Here is a 21,452-nt window from a genome sequence, read left to right as displayed (position 1 = left end):
ACATTCCATTCTGGAAAATTTCCACTTTGTGCTTCTCTACAGAGACAACTGATAGAACTCATTGGCTTGGCGTCTATGGATTATCACAAGAATTTCCATACTAAGCTATATAATGGCTCTGGAAACTCACAAAGAGCACATGGCGGAAACACAGGAAGCTGCCTTATACTGAGTCAGACCAATTGTTCCATCTAACTCAGATTGACTGGCAGGGCTTCATGTAGGTGTAACCCTACCTGGTGAACCCAGCGGTTGAATTTTGGACATTTGCATGCAAGGCAGGTGCTCTACAACCGAGCTGCAGCCCTTCCATAATGGTGATGGCTATGACGTCCCTGGAGTCCCACATAAGACCATGGCCCGCAGAAATGCCTGGGTAAATGACAGTAACCGTCATGGACTGGCTGGGTACAGAGGAGTGGTGGGAGGCACCAGATGGGAAACCCCAAAGGGAATCCCCAGGGCAAGAAGGTTCAGAGCCAGGGGATTGGTGGTGGGATGACGACGACGAGTGGTCAGAGGGAGAAGAGGGAGCAGGCTGGGAGGAGGAGGAGGTGTCGGAAGCTGAAGAGGCAACAGGGTTTAGTGAGCAGGAAGAGGCTGGGCCAGAGAGCAGTCCAGAATCAGAGGCAGGAAAGGAGACAGAGATTAGGCAGGCTGCTGAAGAATCCAGGGAGTCTCCCCCTCCTGCTGCAACGGGCAGCTCCCCTCCTAGAACATGCAGAGAAATTAAGAGAGGAGACCAAAGAGAGGCTAGACCAAGGGTCAGTAAACTTACCGCGCCACGGGCCGGTGTCTCCAGCACCGATCGTGCGGTGAACCTGAGGGCAGTGGAGCGCGTGCCCATACGCGGGCACACACGCTATTTCTGGCACACTTCCGGGTCAGAGGAGCGCCGAAAATAGCTTGTGCGCGTGTGCACGGGCCTCCTCCGACCAGAAATAACGCTTGCACATGCACAAATAATGCTTGCGCATGCGCACAATGTATTTCTGGTGCTCCTCCGATCCAGAAGTGGGGAGCCATGCAGCGCAGCACTGGTAAGAGCGGTTGGCAGCAGCAAGGGTCGTTGCGGGCCAGATAAACGAGTCCCTCGGGCCTTATCTGGCCCACAGGCCTTAATTTGGGGACCCCTGGACTGGACAAAGGAGCCTCGGGTTGTTTGGAAAGGACCTGGGAGAGGAAGCATCTTAGAAAGTGCTGGGATGGTGGGAACCTTCCGTCCTCGCAACTGCTCCATTGGGGAGGTGTTGCTGGAATCACCAGACCTGGGCTGTTTTGTTTCTTTGAGTAAAGAAACTTCATTGGCATCAGGTGCTTTATTGTTTTAATGCTGATGTACTTCTGACTCCAGCTTCTTCACAAAAACTAACTAGGTGTTGCGACACCATTGCAGCTGTCCATTCTTTCTAGGTTTTTTAAATAACAATGCATACTAAAGCAGGAGTAGCGACCATCCTGTGCTTCAGATGTTCTTGGACTACAGTTCCCATAATTCCTGACCACTGACCATGCTAGCTGGGGCTGATGGAAGCTACTAGTAATCTATGGAGGGTAGCCACACTGGCTGACCCTATGCTACAGGATCAGGATTTCAAGGAATGTTATGCCAATAATGCGCTTGCCAGCAGACCAGGTACATCATGTGCCCATTCCTAGTAGCAATCCAGATCAAAGGAGCCCCTTTTTTGTCTCCAAATTATATGCATCTATTAGATTTCTGGCTGCTTTTGATCCTTTTGACAAAGGCATAATGTTTCAAGTTAATAAGGCCAGAATGCAACATTTCAAACACACAGACACACAAAAGCACACAATGGTTGCCACAGGAGAAAATTAAGCCTACCGAGCAAAAACCTTCTCTGACCTTGGCATGGGCACAAGAGAATAGTTACTTTTAGAACCTGTATCAAACTTGTCAAAATGAAACTGGAACAAAAAGTACTTTTCCAACCTTCCAACTTTGTGTACCTACAAAAATTAAAGCTACTTTCAAGAACTGGGAAGAAACGAAGAAGTTTGCAGAGTTATTTGAGTATTAAAAGATTTCTGCCACAAGGGTCTCTTTCCTTAATAGGATTTAGGACCCAGCATTTATTTATTTAAAGCTGGCTGTCAAGATGGAATAATAATAATAATAATAATAATAATAATAATAATAATAATAATAATAATAATTTATTATCATTTATACCCCGCCCATCTGGCTGGGTTTCCCCAGCCACTCTGGGAGGGTTCCAACAAAATATTAAAATACAATAGTCTGTTAAACATTAAAAGCTTCCCTAAACAGGGCTGCCTTCAGATGTCTTCTAAAAGTCTGGTAGTTGTTTTTCTCTTTGACATCTGGTGGGAGGGTGTTCCACAGGGCAGGTGCCACTACCGAGAAGGCCCTCTGCCTGGTTCCCTGTAACTTGGCTTCTCGCAGCAAGGGAACCGCCAGAAGGCCCTTGGCGCTGGATCTCAGTGTCCGGGCAGAATGATGGGGGTGGAGATGCTCCTTCAGGTATACAGGACCGAGGCTGTTTGGGACTTTAAAGGTCAGCACCAATACTTTGAATTGTGCTCGGAGCCAATGTAGGTCTTTCAAGACTGGTGTTATGTGGTCTCGGCGGCCGCTCCCAGTCACCAGTCTAGCTGCCGCATTCTGGATTAGTTGTAATTTCCGGGTCACCTTCAAAGGTAGCCCCACGTAGAGCAAATTGCAGTAGTCCAAGCGGGAGATAACTAGAGCATGCACCACTCTGGCAAGACAGTCCGCGGGCAGAAAGGGTCTCAGCCAGCATACCAGATGGAACTGGTAAACAGCTGCCCTCGACACAGAATTGACCTGTGCCTCCATGGACAGCTGTGAGTCCAAAATGACTCCCAGGCTGCACACCTCGTCCTTCAGGGGCACAGTTACCCCATTCAGAACCAGGGAGTCTTCCACACCTGCCCGCCTCCTGTCCCCGCAAAACAGTACTTCTGACTTGTCAGGATTCAACCTCAATCTGCTAGCCGCCATCCATCCTCCAGCCGCCTCCAGACACTCACACAGGACCTTCACTGCCTTCACTGGTTGATTTGAAAGAGAGGTAGAGCTGGGTATCATCCGCATACTGATGAACACCCAGCCCAAACCCCCTGATGATCTCTCCCAGCGGCTGCATGTAGATGTTGAAAAGCATGGGGGAGAGGACAGAACCCTGAGGCACCCCACAAGTGAGAGCCCAGGGGTCTGAACACTTAGGGGTCCCACCACATTCTGAAAACAGCCCAGGAGGAAGGAGCAGAACCACTGTATAACAGTGCCCCCAGCTCCCCAGTGGTCCAGGAGGATGTTATGGTCGATGGTGTCAAAAGCCGCTGAGAGATCCAGCAGAACTAGGATCTTTGTACAGCTCCTACCCTTCTCTTCCATATGTACCGTATTTCAAAATCAGTCTGGCCTCATTAGTTGTATTATTATTGGCAATATCCCCTCAGGTATTGCATTTCTGAATAGGCTCGTCAAGACTGGACACCTCCAGGGCGGTTTCCCCCCCCACAGGTGTATTCCAGAGCATGTCACTGATGCAACAGAATTTTGTTAGTGGTTCTGAAATGCTTCCCTAATGTTACAGCAAGCCCAAAACTTACATTCCAGGGATCTCACCTAAAGCCAAAATCTTGGAAAGTCAAAACACCTTGGGTTCAATGGCATGTGGGATTGCCAAAGTCATTTTTCTCGGAACCCTGACCCTTTTCCAATCCCTTTTATTTGGGGGGGGGGCACACATATAAAGCTGTATGCACACGAGTTAAATGCACATTAAGTTGTGGGCTTACTGCATTGTCTTCTGTAGGGGTTCTCTTGCATTGCAGCACAAGAAAAGTGGGACCCTCCAGCCTGGAACATTTGTGGTACAAAAAGTTACAGGGTTTAAGCAGGAAGCCAAGGGACATGCGCTTATTGCAAGCAAGTCTGTTCAGTCCATCCCAAAACTTTTGCAGGTGCAAATGTTATTGAAAGCTCAGTTGTGTATAACTGCCTTGAAAGCACCACGAGTACAAACCACAATGACTTCTCAATACAAATGAAGTCTAGAAGGGCCCCTAATCATACCATCAATTTAGGAAGAGACAGAGACAGAAAACACCTCCAAAGACTAAATTCCCACTTGCCTTTTAAGTCTGACTGATTACTGTTTCTGCATGGACAGTTCCCGACTGCAAAGCTGCAAGTCCTATCTGTTTGGAGAAATAAGCCCTTCTTCAGCAGACAGTCTCTAGCTGTTGCTTTGTGGGGAAAAGATGCTTGATTTAAAAGTGAAGACGCGTGGCCTTAAAACTGCAGATTGCGGCGAGGAGATGTAGTTCAGCTGCTTGCTATGAAACACACCAGCAATTATGATCGAGTACACCCCCCCTCCCCTGCAATTCCCATTGTTAAGACTCACCCGCCTCTACTGAATTTAGCTGAAAAAGAGGGATTAAATAATAGAGAGGGAGCTGTATTAAAAGAAGTTCAGTCAGTCCTCCGGTTTAGCTGGTAAGGATGAGGCTAACAATGGCTATCGACCACAATGTTCTCCCTTCACTGTGGGAGGCAGTGTGCCTCTGAATACCAGTTGCCGTGAACTGCAAGTAGAGAGTGTGCAGGAATTTTCTTATCGTCTTAACTCACTGTAAATTTCGACAACCTCAAACATGGATTATATTAAAGCACCAGGTTCACAACTAGTTTACACACACACACCCCCCCCATATTTTTCCGTGTATAAGACAAGGGTTTTTTAATTAAAAAATTATGTAAGAAATTGGTGGTCGTCTTATACACGGATATTGTCAGCATTGGTCTGGTAGGTGAACGATTTTCGGCAACCCTCCCCCAAAAGGCTTAACAACTCTTGGCAATCTCCCCCATTTTCTAAATTTGGAGTCCCCCAAAACAGGGGGCGTCTTGTACACGGGGCGTGTTATACACGGAAAATACAATATATGCCACAGTTCACGGTGAAATGTGCAAATTACACTCACTGCCAGCGTCAATATTTCCCTTTCAGAGTGTTTCCAAAACTCAAATTCTATTGCGCTGCGTGTGTTTTTAGCACAACCCTTGTAAGGCTGGCAGTGGAAGCTTCCTCCTTGTACAGTTTACAGATCAGAAGTATGCAAATCTCATTCCTTGGTTGGGAAGTTTACTAAATGTTCTAGAGCTTCATGATGTAGCTTTGCACCCTGCAGATCTTGTCAAATTCATTTATTTTAATTACCATTCCTGCTCTGAGTGATAATGCTCCAGAGATGTTACTGACAGTATAAATAGCTCACGGTATTAATGAAAGACTCTCGGCTGGACCATTAAAAATGAAATAAATGAAGGCGAAGATTCTAGGCTACTCTTGGGGTCATGCTACATGCTGGTATTAAGTAGGGAGCTCCAGCCTAACATGTAGTATGGTCACCACAGCCTTTATATCCCTGATCAGCAACTGGTCTACCAGGATGGCTGCTGCTTTGGCTGCTGCTATTATGTTTTTATATGCACTGGTAGCCACTCAGATGGGTGGGGTATAAATATAATAATAATAATAATAATAATAATAATAATAATAATTTAATAATAATTTTTTATTTATACCCCGCCCTCCCCAGCCAAGGCCGGGCTCAGAGCGGCTTACAAGCAATAATAAAAACAAGATGAATGATTACAAACTTAAAAACAAAAATAAAATACAACATTAAAATAATGGAACATTAAAATATTAAAATGTAGCCTCATCGCAGGAGGAGAAGGAAAAGAAAGAAAGAAAAAAAAGAGAGAGAGAGAGAGGGAGGGAGGGAGGGAGGGAATCAAACTGGCTGCAAGCCAAAGGCCAGGCGGAACAACTCTGTCTTACAGGCCCTGCGGAAAGAAATCTGATCCTGCAGGGCCCTGGTCTCATGAGGCAGAGCGTTCCACCAGGCCGGAGCCAGAGTTGAAAAGGCCCTGGCTCTGGTCGAAGCCAATCTAACTTCCTTCGGGCCCGGGACCACTAGGGTGTTGTTATTTATGGACCTTGAGGCTCTCCGTGGGGCATACCAGGAGAGGCGGTCCCGTAGGTACGAGGGTCCTAGGCCGTGAAGGGCTTTAAAGGTCAAAAGCAGCACCTTAAATCTGACCCTGTACTCCACCGGGAGCCAGTGCAGCTTGAAAAGCACTGGGTGAATATGCTCCCATGGCAGAGACCCCGTGAGGAGCCTCGCTGCAGCATTCTGCACCCGCTGGAGTTTCTGGGACAGCTTCAAGGGCAGCCCCGCGTAGAGCGAATTACAGTAGTCAAGCCTGGAGATGACCGTCACATGAATCACTGTGGCCAAGTCAGGGCGGGAAAGGTAAGGGACCAACTGCTTGATGCGGCGAAGGTGGAAAAATGTCGCCTTGGCTGTTGCTGTAACCTGCGCCTCCATGGAAAGGGAGGCATCAAGGATTACACCCAAACTCTTAACGGAAGGCAATGGCACTAATTGGGCCCCCGCAAGAGAAGGGAGTTGGTCCCTCATCCCCATGCTATCCCGACCTAGCCATACGACCTCTGTCTTCGAAGGATTTAGTTTCAATCGGCTCCCATGAAACCATCCAGGCACAGCTTCCAAGCATCTGGTCAGTATGTTCGGGGTCGAGTCGGTGTGGCCATCCATCAGCAGATAGAGCTGAGTGTCATCAGCATATTGGTGACAGCCCAGCCCAAAGCTCCGGATAATCTGGGCAAGGGGGCGCATAAAGATATTAAAAAGCATCGGGGAGAGAATTGCGCCCTGCGGCACTCCACACACCAAGGAGTGGCGCGACGACATTTCCCTCCCTAGTGCCACCTTCTGTCCCCGACCAGAGATAAAAGAGCTCAACCAGTTACGGGCTATGCCCTGTATCCCCACGTCTGCGAGGCGGTGGTCCAGAAGATCATGATCGACCATGTCAAAGGCTGCTGACAAATCTAAAAGGATCAGCAGTCCTGACCCGCCTCGATCCAGTTGTCTACGGAGATAATGATGATGATGATGATGATGATGATGAAGGCTTAAGCTAAGCAGGCCTGAATCTGGTCACTGTCTATGGTTGACTACCTTGGAATGACATGCATGCCACCTCAGGTACCACTATGGAAGAAAGGCAAAACATAAATGGAAGAAAATACTGTACTTTTCTGTTTATAAGATGCCCCCATGGATAAGACGCCCCCAATTTTGGGGGACTCAAAATTCAGAAAATGGGGGCGAGGGAGAGATGGCTCTGCTTTTTTGCAGAGGGTTGCCCCGAGTTTTACAGCTTTTGGGGAGGGGGAATTGCCAAAAATCACTCACACCCAGCATCGATGCTGACAATCACAAGCAGCCAGCAATCACCTACTTGCCACAGTGACAGCCAATCGCAAACAGACCCTTCCCCAGCAAAAAATATTTTACCCAACTGAGAAAAGCTGTCCTCTGGCAATCGCGTGCGTCCCAGAACAGCAGCCACCAATCGCGGCAGCCAATCCACAGCAGTGTTTGATGCAGAAACCAATCACCAACCCCATTAGAGAAGCAGCAGCCAATCCAGAGCAGCCCTTCTAGCAGCCAACAATCATTGGTGACGAGCTCCTGCTTGCAGCTGCAGCCAATCACCCATCCACCCCATTCATTATCCATGTATAAGACGAGGCACGTTTTTGAACATAATTTTAGAGTAAAAAAAAAATCTTGTCTTATAAAAGTCATACCTCATGTTACGTTTGCTTCATGTTACGTTTTTTCAGGTTGTGTCCCGCGACGACCCGGAAGTACCGGAAAGGGTTACTTCCGGGTTTCGCCATTTGCGCATGCGCACAAGTGCTAAATCGTGCCTTGCACATGCGCACAAGCGCCAAATCGCACAGCACACCTGCGCAGAAACGGCACTTCAGGTTGCGGGCTTTTCATGTTGTGAACAGGCCTCCGGAACAGATCCCGTTCGCAACCTCGGGTTACAGACGCTTCAGGTTACAGACTCCGCTAACCCAGAAATATTGCTTCAGGTTAAGAACTTTGCTTCAGGATGAGAACAGAAATTACGCGGCAGCAGTGGGAGGCCCCATTAGCTAAAGTGGTACCTCAGGTTAAGAACAGTTTCAGGTTAAGTTCTTAACCCGAGGTACCACTGTACATGGAAAAGTACGATACATGCAGGGGGCTCAACCCATTGCCTCCAAAGTTGGCCTCTCAGCCACGTTCTGCTGCCACAGATGTCGTTTTCTCTCGGTACCTTATGTCCCAAGTTGGCACCTGGAAGGAGGGAGCAACCAACATCTGTCGTGGGACCATGTCTGCCCACCCCTTCAGGACAACAGCATCCCACCTTTTCCTATGCGAGTTCTCAGACAGCTTAAGTACTCCATCTGAAACAGAAGCTGCTCCTGCAGATTTAAGCACCGTCTGCGTCTAATGTCTCGCTCAGTTGGCAGGAAGGCAGCACCATGGTAAAAAACAGAGTTTGGAAGAGAAGACAACGAACAGAATATCATCATTTTTGCATGGATGAAGTCCCAGATGCCAGTGCCTGTTTCAAAGCTGATGTTTTCCCTCCTCCACTTATTCCAAGGATGAAGAGTGGCAGCTTCCTTCAGTTAACAGATGTCTCTGGAAATGCTATAAACGAGCCCAGATAAACTGCGGAGACGGTATAATTTCAAGGCAGGAGCAGGGAACCTGTAGTTCCCTCAGCCTAATTTCACGCAAAATTCTGCAAGTAAGTTAGTTCAGATCAGAGGGGGAGTTGGAAGAGGGGATCTAAAACAGGCTGGTTCACATGTTGCAAGCAACACTAAGCTGTCTCTACACATGTACAAGTGTTTGTGTGAAAAGGTGTGCTCACTTGATGACTCAACTCTTGTGTACACAGGCATAAAGGTAAAGGTACCCCTGCCCGTACGGGCCAGTCTTGACAGACTCTGGGGTTGTGCGCCCATCTCACTTAAGAGGCCAGGGGCCAGCGCTGTCCGGAGACACTTCTGGGTCACGTGGCCAGCGTGACATCGCTGCTCCGGCCAGAGCCAGAGCCAGAGCCAGAGCCGCACACGGAAACGCCGTTTACCTTCCCGCTGGTAAGCGGTCCCTATTTATCTACTTGCACCCGGAGGTGCTTTCGAACTGCTAGGTTGGCAGGCGCTGGGACCGAGCAGCGGGAGCACACCCCGCCGCAGGGATTCGAACCGCCGACCTTTCGATCGGCAAGCCCTAGGCGCTGAGGCTTTAACCCACAGCACCACCTGCGTCCCTGTACACAGGCATACAGCCTCTTTATATTCAGTGCTTCCTTTTCAGCGGGTACTCAAGGCTACGCAGTACTGGCACCTATTTTTGTTGTTAAAAAGCGTGGCACTTACTTTAACAATTTCATGGCGAGTACTGGCACCTATTTTTCTAGGTAAAAAGCACCATTTATACTCATTGAACTTTCCATGTGAATAACTGCACAGATATACAGTCATACCTCAGGTTACAGACGCTTCAAGTTGTGTTTCTTTGGGTTACGGAGTGCCAAAACCTGGAAGTACCAGAACGGTCACGCATGCGCAGAAGCGCTAAATCGTGCATGCGCAGAAGACCAAATCGCAACCTGCATGTGCGCAGACGCGCCACTGCAGGTTGTGAACGCTGCTGGTTGTGAACGTGCATCCCATATGGATCACATTCGCAACCCGAGTGTCCACTGTACAGCTCAATTACTTGGTACGCAGACTGTATACACTTCCTGAATGAGACACGAGGACAACCCTAGAAAGATGGAAGAATGGGGGGGGGGGGGAGAGAGAGAGAGCACACACAATGTAATGCCCCCCCCCAAGTGTTAGAAGGTGAGATATATGTAAGCTAGGAGCTAAATGGCACCTTAAACCTAGGTTATGGGCGCAACTACGGAAAGTCTAGGCACACTTTTTTAAATAACAAGAATACAAAGCTGAAAATGAATGAACTGCAGCTAAAATATTATGTTCATTTTTCACATGGCCTAGTCCTTCCCCTGCCCACCTACCCACCCTAATATTCTTAAGAGGGTCTCTTCTCCAGTCTTCAGAGAGCAGCTGGAAGTGGGAAGGCAGAAAAAGGTCCTCCTTTCCTTCCACTGTGCAGTTTTAATCTGAAATCTTAGGCGCAGTATTGTGCCCAAAGCTCAGAAACTGCCCGCAATTCCCCGTCACAAAATGAACCTAGAACAATGGGAGTTTTGAACACTGACCCCCCCCCCAAGCCATTCTGGTGTCTGAGGCAGATAATCTCACAAGGGGTATCTCCCCCCCCCCCCCGTTAACAATCATAACACAACAGAGTACTATCCTGATGAATAGTTAACATTATGCTGCCTTTTGACAGCAGCTGCCTGAGGCAAACGCCTCACTCTATCTGATAGTAGGGCCAGACCTGTGAGACCTTTCCTTATGCATGCCTTTCAAGTCCTCACTAAACCAGAGACCTGTGGGAGACTAGCAGTGAAGAGACCACATAAGGTGTGTGCTTTGTCAATTAATTACTAGCCAACCTCTCGTCCTAAAAGGCCATTTAGAATGCCATCAATGTGGCCATCTAGATCCTGTATCCCCAAGAGAAAGAGCTTGATCCACCTTCGCTGTTATCATTAACAGGTTGTAAATTGCCAAGCATCGTGATTAATAATGTGCCTATGTTTTCTAAGGACTTTACAGAAATTTTAAGCAGTTCTTTGGTGCATTTCATTTTCATCATTGGGTGGGGCGGGGAGGTTCAGATTTTCTGCCTCTGACACCAAAATGGCTTGGGCATCTCAAGACAAGGAGTGTCTGAACTAACAGAGTTCTGATATCCATGAAGCTGAGGTCAGGGGATCTGTCCTTTTTCAAAGAAGTCAAACTACAGTGCCATAAAAATATACAATGGTACCTTGGTTTTTCAAACATAATCCATTCCAGAAGACGGTTCAAGTTCTAAAATGTTTGAAAACCAAAAAATCAACAGCCAACAGCTAGGCCTCAGGATCTTGCACTCAGCGGAAGCCGTGTGGCATGTTTGACTTCCGAGGTGTGTTTGAAAACCGAAGCATTTACTTCCGGGTTTACACCAGCATTTGAAAACTAAAATGTTCATCAACAGAGACGTTCAAAAACCGAGGTACCACAGTATAGCAAATTATGAATTCTATAGTTTACAGAATGGAAGCATGATGTCCTAGTAATTATAAAGGTGCATGTCATACAGGTAAATAATTATTTGGCTGTAACAACAATGTAAGGCTATAGGAGCCTCCTTTATACAGAGTCAAGTCTACTGGTGCATTTGGTGTAAAACCTTTGACTTTGACTAGCAGTGGGTTTACAGGGATTCAGACAGGAGACATTCCCAGCCCTACTTTATAGCCAGGGATAGCTCAGTTGGCAGAGCATAAAACTCTTAATCTCAAGGTCATGGGTTTGAGCCCCATGTTGGGCAAAAGATTCCTGCATTGCAGGGGTTGGGCTAGATGATCCTTATGGGTCCCTTCCAACATTTGGGTTCTATTTGGAGATGCTAGGATTGAAACTGGGACCTTCTGCATGCAAAGCATTTGCTCTGCCACTGAACTATGCTCCTTTTCACCAAAGGATTCAGAACAGGATAATGTTTATGCAAAACAATTCCACGTAACTCCATAAATTTCAACATGCATCTTTTTGTCAGTGGCTTTCACCCCGCTCACAAACTTAGATCCAAACATTTCAAGTAAACTTTCTAAACATAACCTCTCACATTCTATTTGGGAACAAGCAAGATGTGATTTTTTTCAACTTGGTCAAAAAGAATTCCCTGAGTTTGAGAAGTTCTCACTTAAGGTCATAAAAGGACTTTAGGCCAATGTTAGACTATCATATTCACAACAGGGTTTTTTTTTAATTATTTATTTATTTTAAAAAATAGCAGCTCTGCTGGTGAACACACTTTGGCAGCCGAAATTGCCTTTGGCACCATAGCAAATGGAGCTTTAAAGCCCTGCCCTCTCTAAAAATCAATTAAAAAAAATCCCTCTGGACTTCAGAGTAAGAGCAAGGCAAACATTCTGTGCCACTTCAAAAACCTCACTGGTGCATTCAGATCATACATCACATTGGGTGGAAAAAACAGATTGGATTTTTAACTGGATAACTGCTGCACCAGGTCCATTACATCAGACGATGCGGCCTGTTGCCTATGAGAATACATATAATATATTTGACTAGTTAGTCCCTGTCATCCCAAAGCAATAACTCGGCTATAGTCAATCACTGCATATCTTCTAGAACTGCATTTTTCATCTTTTTGTCAGGCTCCAATTAGTCCCTGAACAGATTTTACCAATGATGCACAGGGGGGGAAAACAAAAAACAAAGAGCACCAGTAAATTTGCCTTAAAAGACAACCAGCTGTATCCAATGTTAATCATACCCAGAGTAGACCCATTGGAAAATGGACATGAAATTAGATCCATTAATTGGGGTGGGTCTACTCTAGGTAGAAGTTAGTTGGCTAAAATTCTCAGCTATGGAGAAGATGCAACAGAATTCTCATACAGCATTTTATCCTTTTATTTGTATCATTTGCCTATATATTGCATTGTATCCTGCCCAGGTATCAAGAAGAATGGTGGGTTATAAATACTTTTAACAGTTAAATAAACATACAGACAAGAACCAGGTGCCAACCCTTAATTCAAAGTCCCATGAGCCCTGGGACAAGTAATGTACTGTACAGTAAAATGCAAACAAGAGCTTGCTTGTATGCAGAAATATATCTCTGTTTGCTTTTACCGTTGTATTATATAGGCACTGAAGTGTTCCCATTTTCCTGCTACTTGGACAGTCTACTCCTGCGCATTGAATTGGTCCTCAGCACTAGAGTTTGCCAGATGTACATGCTTGGCTTGACATCCTACTGGGAACTGGGAGCCCATTTGGGCCCATGGCAGCTGCTTGAATTCCTGTGCGTGTTGGATCCCTGTACGTGGCTAGCTGGTTAGGTGTTGTTGCTGCTGCCTCCAGGCACAGGGAGATTAAATGCTTTGCATTCCACCACAAAGCTTTGAAAGAAAGAAAAAGAAAAAGACATTTAAGAGTGGCAAGCAGAGCAAAGTCTGTCTCATGGTGGCAAATACAGATGCAGCGAAATTTCTGTTAGGTTTTGTATGTAGTTGGTTTATACCACTTTTAATATTTGCTGGTTGTATTTTGTACTTTTTCTATGCTTATCCCCGAAGAGGGGCTGGTAGATAAACTGTATAGACATGAAACAAATATGTAAGCAAATAGGAAGTTCTCCGCTTATATAGTGGAATGGTACAGCCAATTATTTCAACCAACATAGCAACTGAAGAAAACTTTATTAAAAGTTATACTGCAAAGCTATTGTCTATTTTTCTTTTTAAAAATCATTTTAATAATAATAATGCAGATAAATGTTGGGATGCCGTGTTAATGATGCTTGATTATTATTTTTTTACACATTTGGAGACAGTGTTAATATTTACATTACAACAATTTAGGTATGCTCTCAATTACAGGAGATGTTCTATAACAGGAGATGTCGCAGGGAGTGCTATTGAATGAGCCAAGAAACTGGGCAGAAAGCTGAAGGAATGGTTGGAGTTTATTAGCTGGAGCAAAAAAGCTGTGCACACAGAATAGGAATGTGAAAACAGCAGTGCGGGGGTGGGGGGGACTACTAAAGAAAGAAGAAGAAAGTATGTGTTAATGTGCAAATTGGCCATCAGTATTAAGACATGAAAGGAACTGTAACACTAGGAAACTGGAGAAAATTTAGCACATGGTGGTTGATGATAACCAATAGTAGTCCAACTCAAAAGCAGACCCATCAAAATCAATAGACTTAAGTGACTCAAGACCATTAATTTCAGTGGATGTACTCCGAGAATGGCTTAATTAGATATTGCCCTTTGGGGAAAAAACTTTCAAAAGAGTAGGTGCACAAAAATATTTATTTAGTTACTTAAGTACATTTCTGCAGTTCACTATAATGAAAACCATAAAATATAAAACACAGACACAAGGAATCTAAAACCAACCGTGCAGTATAAAACCTACGACAGAGAAAACAGCAGCACAAAAGGTATAGGTAAAGGTAAAGGTACCCCTGCCCGTACGGGCCAGTCTTGACAGACTCTGGGGTTGTGCGCCCATCTCACTTAAGAGGCCAGGGGCCAGCGCTGTCCGGAGACACTTCCGGGTCACGTGGCCAGCGTGACATCGCTGCTCTGGCGAGCCAGAGCCGCACACGGAAACGCCGTTTACCTTCCCGCTGGTAAGCGGTCCCTATTTATCTACTTGCACCTGGAGGTGCTTTCGAACTGCTAGGTTGGCAGGCGCTGGGACCGAGCAGCGGGAGCGCACCCCGCCGCAGGGATTCGAAAGGTATAAAGAATAGTAAAACACTTTTCTAATGGCCCTGGAGGAGTAAAACCAGGAAGACCACAGCATGAGTGCTAGGTGGGACTCTCTATAACAACCATAAAAGCATAATATTTGTTTCAACATTATAGCCCTTCTTTCCTAGATTTTATTTGACAAATGATAAACACTATGTATGTACTCTTTAATATATGTGTGAATGCGTGATCTGCAGCATTAGTCAGATGGACCCACTGAAGTCAAAGGATTTAGCTTGTCAATTTCAGTGTGGATCTATTCCACTGAAGGAGCGTCACCGCCCCCATTGTTCAGCCCGGACACTGAGGTCCAGCTCCAAGGGTCTTCTGGCAGTTCCCTCACTGTGAGAAGTGAGGTTACAGGGAACCGGGCAGAGGGCCTTCTCGATAGTGGCACCCACCCTCCCATCAGATGTCAAGGAAATAAACAACTATCTGACTTTTAGAAGACATCTGAAGGAAGTCCTATTTAGGGAAGTTTTTGATGTTTTATTGTGGTTTTAATATTCTGTTGGGAGCCGCCTTTTAAGTGTTGTTAAAAATGTTTCCTTTTAAATTCTACGGCAGTGCTCAGGAAACCTCGAAAGGAGCAACGATGAGCTTGAAACACATGTAGCCTGAACCTCACAACCTTCCTAGCACATATTGAGATATGTGTATTTATGTTTGTGTACACTCTCTCTCTCTCTCTCTTACAGACTAGGCTGCAGGGGAACCATCTCACCCTCAGAATTGTGGGTGCCCACCACCACAACACAGGCGTGCTACGTCACATGCACATACATGTACATAGCACATGCCACATCACACGCACAACGTGCAGGTGTGTACATGTGACATTGCATGTCTGCCTTGCAGTGGTGGCAGCAGCTGCTCTTCCTCCTCCTCTCCGCAGCCAGCGAGGCACCCTTTTCCACAGGAGGAGCTCAGACTCAGAGGAAAAGGGGGCCTTGCTGGCTGGCTGCGGAGGGCAGAGCTGAACTGCTTCTCTCTCGGAGGCAGCGCCACTGCTGCCTGCCAGCTTTTCTTGTTGACTTTGTGGGTGCCTGGCCCCCACAATTACATTATTGTGGGTGCCCAAGCACCCACAGCCCCCTGGAGTTGGCTCGATTCTCGTTTGTGACTTTAACTACAAAAGTCTACTGCACTTTTCAACAAACACTATAAAAAGGTGATGGCTCAGTCCTACGCAAACAGTGCAATCCTATGTACGTTTGCTGAGGAATAAGTCCGACCACTGTACTTAATAGAGCTTGTTCTCAGGTAAGTACAGTGGTACCTCAGGTTAAGCACTTAATTTGTTCCAGAGGTCCGTTCTTAACCTGAAACTGTTCTTAACCTGAAGACCACTTTAGCGAATAGGGCCTTCTGCTGCTGCCGCACCGCTGGAGCACGATTTCTGTTCTCATCCTGAAGCAAAGTTCTTAACCTGAAGCACTATTTCTGGGTTAGCGGAGTCTGTAACCTGAAGCGTATGTAACCTGAAGCGTATGTAACCTGAAGCGTATGTAACCCGAGGTACCACTGTATGCATAAGATTACAGATTCAAGTCACTTGCTCATGCGCAACACGATCCAAACTGAGTCCCACTGAGTGTAATGGAACTTGCTTCTCAGCCAAGTGTGCTTAGGGTTGGTATTAGTAGAAAACAAGTCTGTTATAAAACAGAAACCACGTCGCTTCCCATCAACTGCAGCAATTTTCTCTGCATGCTTTCCTGTCGTATTAAGAACATTTGCTCCCTGCTTCTAATGATAATGGCATGTAATCCCAAACCTATTATTTTAATACAAGGTACAGCTATACTTCAGCTTAACATCAACTGTTGATTAAAAAGATGGGGATAGGCTACATTAAGCAAATTGTTTTCCCATCTCTGTATAACCACAGCTCTTCTTTTACTGTTACTTGAGTTGGCACAGCCCCTGCCAACTCAGGCTTACTGGAGAGGAGCAAACATAAACTTTGCTGGACATATCTCATCCACACAGAATGAAAGCTAATGAAAGTCAATACAGCTTTGCTATTGCATTAGCCGATCTATAGGCATTGCAGATAGAACAATCCATGTACCATTTCTCCTTTAATTTGCTCTAGCGAGGTTCTATTGCAAGGTTTCCATCGCCAGTCACGTTCTGGCCTATTCTGACAGAGTGCTGTAAACCAAGCTGGTTTTCCCAGTGAAATTTCTTTCCTAGCACAGTATACACCTTTGCAGTTGATCCTAAAACTACCACTATAAACCTACTGCTGGACTCCCCTTTAGACCAGCACTGCCAGAATAAAATTCCAACCCAGGGAAGTAGGACCTAGGGCCCTCCAGACACTGCTAGACTAAGTCCCATCTTCCCTGTCCACTGGCTGCTGCAAGTAGCAGCTCAAAGCATCTCAACACTTCTAAATGAGTTCCACTCTCTCAAAATCATGGCTTAAGATCATTCCATTATGGCCAGACACAACAACAACAACAATTATTTCTATACTGCCCTTCATCTGAGGATCACAGGGCGGTTTACGATATTAAAACACAAAAATGCACAGCATAAAAGCAAAGATCTGAAAATAAAGTTCCAAATCAAAGGTTAAACTTCACTTTCAAAGTGAACTAAAAGAGCCCCCAAACCCTGCAAAGATCACAGGCTCTCAACTTGCTTTGTCTACCTCACAATATTTGACCTTTAAAGAAAAAGAAGAAGAAGAACCAAGATTGTTACAAATACTGGCCTTTGAATAACAGATTGTCAAGAAAGTGCCTGGGAGAAATACTCTAAAATTACTTCTTCGGGGATGGCTGTGTCAGGTAGCTAGAACAGAGATTTTGAGGAGGAGGAGGAGCATCAAAGCCAAACTGCATCATGCACATGCCTCTAAGCGTTCATGGAAGTCACATTTATTTCTGTTAGCAACCAGTTCCTCCTAGTTCCTACTGATCTTAAGAGGAAGACTAGCAGCCTATTGCATCTGGGCCAGTAGCCCATCTAATTCTTCATCAACCGGCAATAGCTCTCAAGGTTTTTCAGAGAGGACTCTTTCCCAGTCCTCCCTGGAGATGCTGGCAGCTGAAGTTGGAACCTTCTGGAGGAAAAGCATGTGCTACAGTCCTTCCGCCTTGCATGATGAAAGCACGCAAATTATTGCTTTTAAAACTCAAACCTAAACATGTCAACTCAGGCCTAAGCCCATGCGAGGATTACTGTACAACTGTAAAGAAATTCAAGCAAAGCTGGCGTGGCACAGAATTGGTGGCTGGGTACACAAAAAACTCTGGCGAGCATGGGCACTTAAGAAACATAAGTTCAGTGGTAACACTCGAGAGATATACATATTGGAAGGACCATTTCCTTCCAGTAGCAGCATGGACTCTGTGTCCAGTCCTTTGCAGAAATACTACTGCAGAACAACCTTGACCCAGAAACGTCTGAATTCCCAACTGTGAAGGAATAAGCCTTATTTGATGTTCTACCACAGATCTGGAACGCTGCACAAGAGACTCTCTACACCCCCCCCAAAAAAAAAACCCAAACCCTTGACAAACATATAAATTGTCCGGAGGAATTTCATAGGTGTAAGGCCACTGAAAGCATTAGTTGTAGAAAATGTTCCAGGCAAGTCTGAGGAAGCCTCCCTCTCTTTTACTTATTTCAAATATAAGGATAACCCAGCCTCTCAATACAGAAACCAGGGCATGCATGAACATATACATACAAACACACACTTAAGAGTCCATACATGCAAAGATGGCTTCCATAGTCTCTAGCTCTTCCTAGCTATCTATATGCAAGCAGTCATGTTCAGGAAAACATGATTTAAACTTAGTGACCTAAGAGGAAGAGTGCAGTGGCAAATGCCTGTAATCCTGGAAGCAGAGGCTGGTGGATTGCTTGAGCTCGGGGCTGCTGTGGGCTATGCCAATCAGGTGTCCGCACTAAGTTCAGCATCAATAGTGAGCTCCAAAGGATGCCATTTCTGAAAGTTACCCATTGCCAAGAGTAAAAGCCATCCTAACGATGTCACATTCTTGGGGGGGGGGGGGTTGACCAGGTACCACAGATATCCCATGAATAACATGGATATCCCATGAATAACAGCATGGACAGCCCTTCCTGTTGCCATGTTGGTTCTAGATCAAAAGCTTGGCAACCTGTGGCCTTAGGCCTCATTTCATGCAGCCCTTGGCCCAGTTTCAAAATGCCTCTGCAATTGATCAGGACCACTGGCGAGAGTGATTTGTCCCTCGCTTGGCAACCTACTGGCCAGGTATGACAAAGAAGACAGAGAGAGAGAGAGAGAGAGATGGGTAGCAGAGAGAAAGAGAAGGAGTGGCCTGTCCAATTTGTCCTCTAGCCCCAACCGCTGCTGGCTTTGGCTCCTGATTATTACCCTCAAAGGAATAGACTGATTTCACAAAGTTAAGTTAAGTTAAGCTAAGCAAATATATAAGATTGAATGTTTAATTATTAAGATACAAAAATACAATCTCAATAATAAAGTTATAAAATAATAACAAGGAAGTCACACATGGAAGACACAGGGCAAGAAATAAGAAATGGATAAATGTTGGTACATAATGAAATGTGAAAATGTGAATTTACGAATATTATGTATATGTATCATTATGTAAAGATTTCACATATGTATTGCAACATTAATAATAAATAAATAAAAGGAATTTGCTCCCAGAGAAAAAGGCTGCCTAGCTATCCTCTAGATCAGTGGTTCCCCACCTCTTTTGGCCATGCCCCACCTAAGCATCTCTAAAATCCTGATGTCCACCCCCCCCTCGGTGACATATAATTCTTATTATTCAAAAAGTGGACTCCTATTCACGTGGAGGAAACCTAAAAAGCCATTCACTGTTAATAACTTATTCTTGAATTACCCCCCCCCTTAAAAATCAAATTGCCCCCCTGTGGGGCATGTGCCCCATGTTGGGAACCACAGCTTTAGATGATACTGTGGGTCTTCTGTCAGGTACGATTTTAATGGGCTTTTCCACTTACCCAATGAAAGCTTAATATTTTTAAGCTACCTGATGTGGAGGAGGAAGCAAGGGCAGATTATAGGAAACAGTCCATTACAATTTCCCAGGAAATTTTCACTGCCCTTGCTTAACCATGCTCCAAATTATATACTTAGCACATTTATTCCCTTAATCCGCTGAAAATGTGAGTATTTGTGATAGGCTTTAGAAGCTGTGGAGGAGAAAGAAAGGACGGTGCAAGGATGTCTATGAAATCAGAGTATCCAGCCTTATGAGTCCATTAGATCAGGACTAGGTTAGATGTAGGCCTTGCCCTGTCTAGCATTCTTTTTCTTTTTTTTTACTAAAATCTTCATGGTCTATCAATGTACAATGCAAGAATGCACACCCAGAATCTACTGCCATCTTTACAAAATACCATCAATATGACTGGCATTTCAGGAAGTATAAGTGGAGGGAGAGAAGAGATGAAGGCAGCAGCACTGTATACTGTATATTGCTTCAGTTGCACACACTTAAACTTAGTTGCCGTGGCGCATGGGGAGGTTATGGAATGGCTAATCAGTGCTATGTGCTCCTGAGAGTACATTATTGCTGAAAAAAGTGCCTTGCTTGCTCAGACCAGGGCCCATCAAGTCCAGCAAGCTTTGCAAGAATCCCAGCAGGCCTTGGGGGCCTAGAAATTGGCCCAGTGGTTTCCCAGTGAACCATGATATACCATCATATTACCATATTTACTCAAATGTAATGCACACCTTTTCTGGCTAAATTACATTATGAAAATTAGGTTACGAATTAGCTCTGATGCCCCATTTACATTCGCCAGCAAATCCTTTTTTGGTTTCAAAAAGAGTTGGAGGTGCGCGTTAGATTTGACGGTGCATTAGATTCACGTAAATACAGTATATCCCATTTTTAGGTTCTCTGCAATGCTGATTGCTTCAACTTTTCCTAAAGTTAAAGACCAAAGCTAACGCACATAACCGCTTCTCCTTCTGCGCACAAGTCTCTCTCTCTATGATTTCCAAGCAAAAAATTAGCAGCAAAAGCAGAATGATACCTTCAACAAGTCACCTAAAATTACATCTTTGGCCTCCTCCGATTCCCCAGTCCTGCATACACAAGCACCCCACCACCACCAATTCCTCTTCGTGCCCCAGCGTCAGCTATTTTATCCTTAAGTTTACACACATTAAGATAAACACCCATATACTTTCTTTTTATTTTTTGGTCTCCCAGGCACAGCGGATCAAAGCAGCCAACGAATGGGAAGCTGTGCTCATATGCACAGGCGGAATTAAGACGCGGGAGTTGGGGGGCGGGGGGAGGGAGAGAAGGAAGGAACCGGAGTTTAAAATCCCCAAATCGAATCCATCTGGAAGCCAAAGCCGGAGGGGAGCGCGCTCTTCGGGTGCGGACACGCACGCCGCACGCGCGCACACAAACTCGAAACACGGAGGGGCAGGATTGGGGTGCGGGGTGGGGGTCACAAATATAAACATCTAGGTATTTTATTTGTTTGCTTTTACCTTGGAGATTTTGGACTCTGATGTCGCTGATCTGTCCGATCAGCTCCTCCCGCTGAAACCAGTCCCATTCGTTCCCAGCCATGAAGGAGCGAGGCAGAAGTGGCGATGGAAACGCCGCGGCTGCAAAAGCGGGGGTACCCCTCTCCGTGAGATCTCTCTCTCTCCCCCTTCTCCGAAAGCGCACTCGGGCGGAGGCAGGATGGGGGGAGAGAGGGAGAGCAAAACGAGGAAGAGAAGGAGGAGAGAGAGAGAGAGAGCGCAAGCGGCAGGGGAGCGATGGGAGGGAGCAGGAACTGCTTGGCCAGAAGAGTTTGGGGAGGGGGGGTGGCGTTCAAAGCCACTGAGCAGACACACGAGGGGTATAGGGAGGGTGGGTCCGAAAAAAAACACCAGACCTCACATTTACGCACAGGAAAAGGGCAGTACGCGGAGGAGAGGGATGCAGAAGGTATAGGGAGGGGGCTGGCTGGAGAGGGACCCGGAGCCTCTTCTGGACGGGAAGGAAAGCCCCGCGCTCTCCCCAACTCTTCCCACCCCCTTCCCGGTGGGTTCAAG

General features: G+C 45.9%; 1 protein-coding gene across 1 annotated transcript in view; it reads right to left on the bottom strand.

Annotated features, from left to right (window-relative positions):
* Positions 1–21,147, bottom strand: part of CLMN (calmin) — a 76,169-nt gene extending 55,022 nt beyond the window's left edge. The window contains exon 1 of the mRNA XM_079948172.1: positions 20,898–21,147. Coding sequence (XP_079804298.1) covers positions 20,898–20,979 — 82 coding nt within the window. The 5' untranslated portion in view covers positions 20,980–21,147. The remainder of the gene's footprint in view (positions 1–20,897) is intronic.
* Between the last annotated feature and the right edge of the window lie 305 nt (positions 21,148–21,452).

The sequence above is a fragment of the Podarcis cretensis genome (assembly GCF_951804945.1).
Source record: "Podarcis cretensis genome assembly, chromosome: 1".
Lineage (NCBI taxonomy): Eukaryota > Metazoa > Chordata > Lepidosauria > Squamata > Lacertidae > Podarcis > Podarcis cretensis.
Note: the sequence above shows the minus strand (reverse complement) of the source record. Positions and strands in the feature narration are given on the sequence as shown.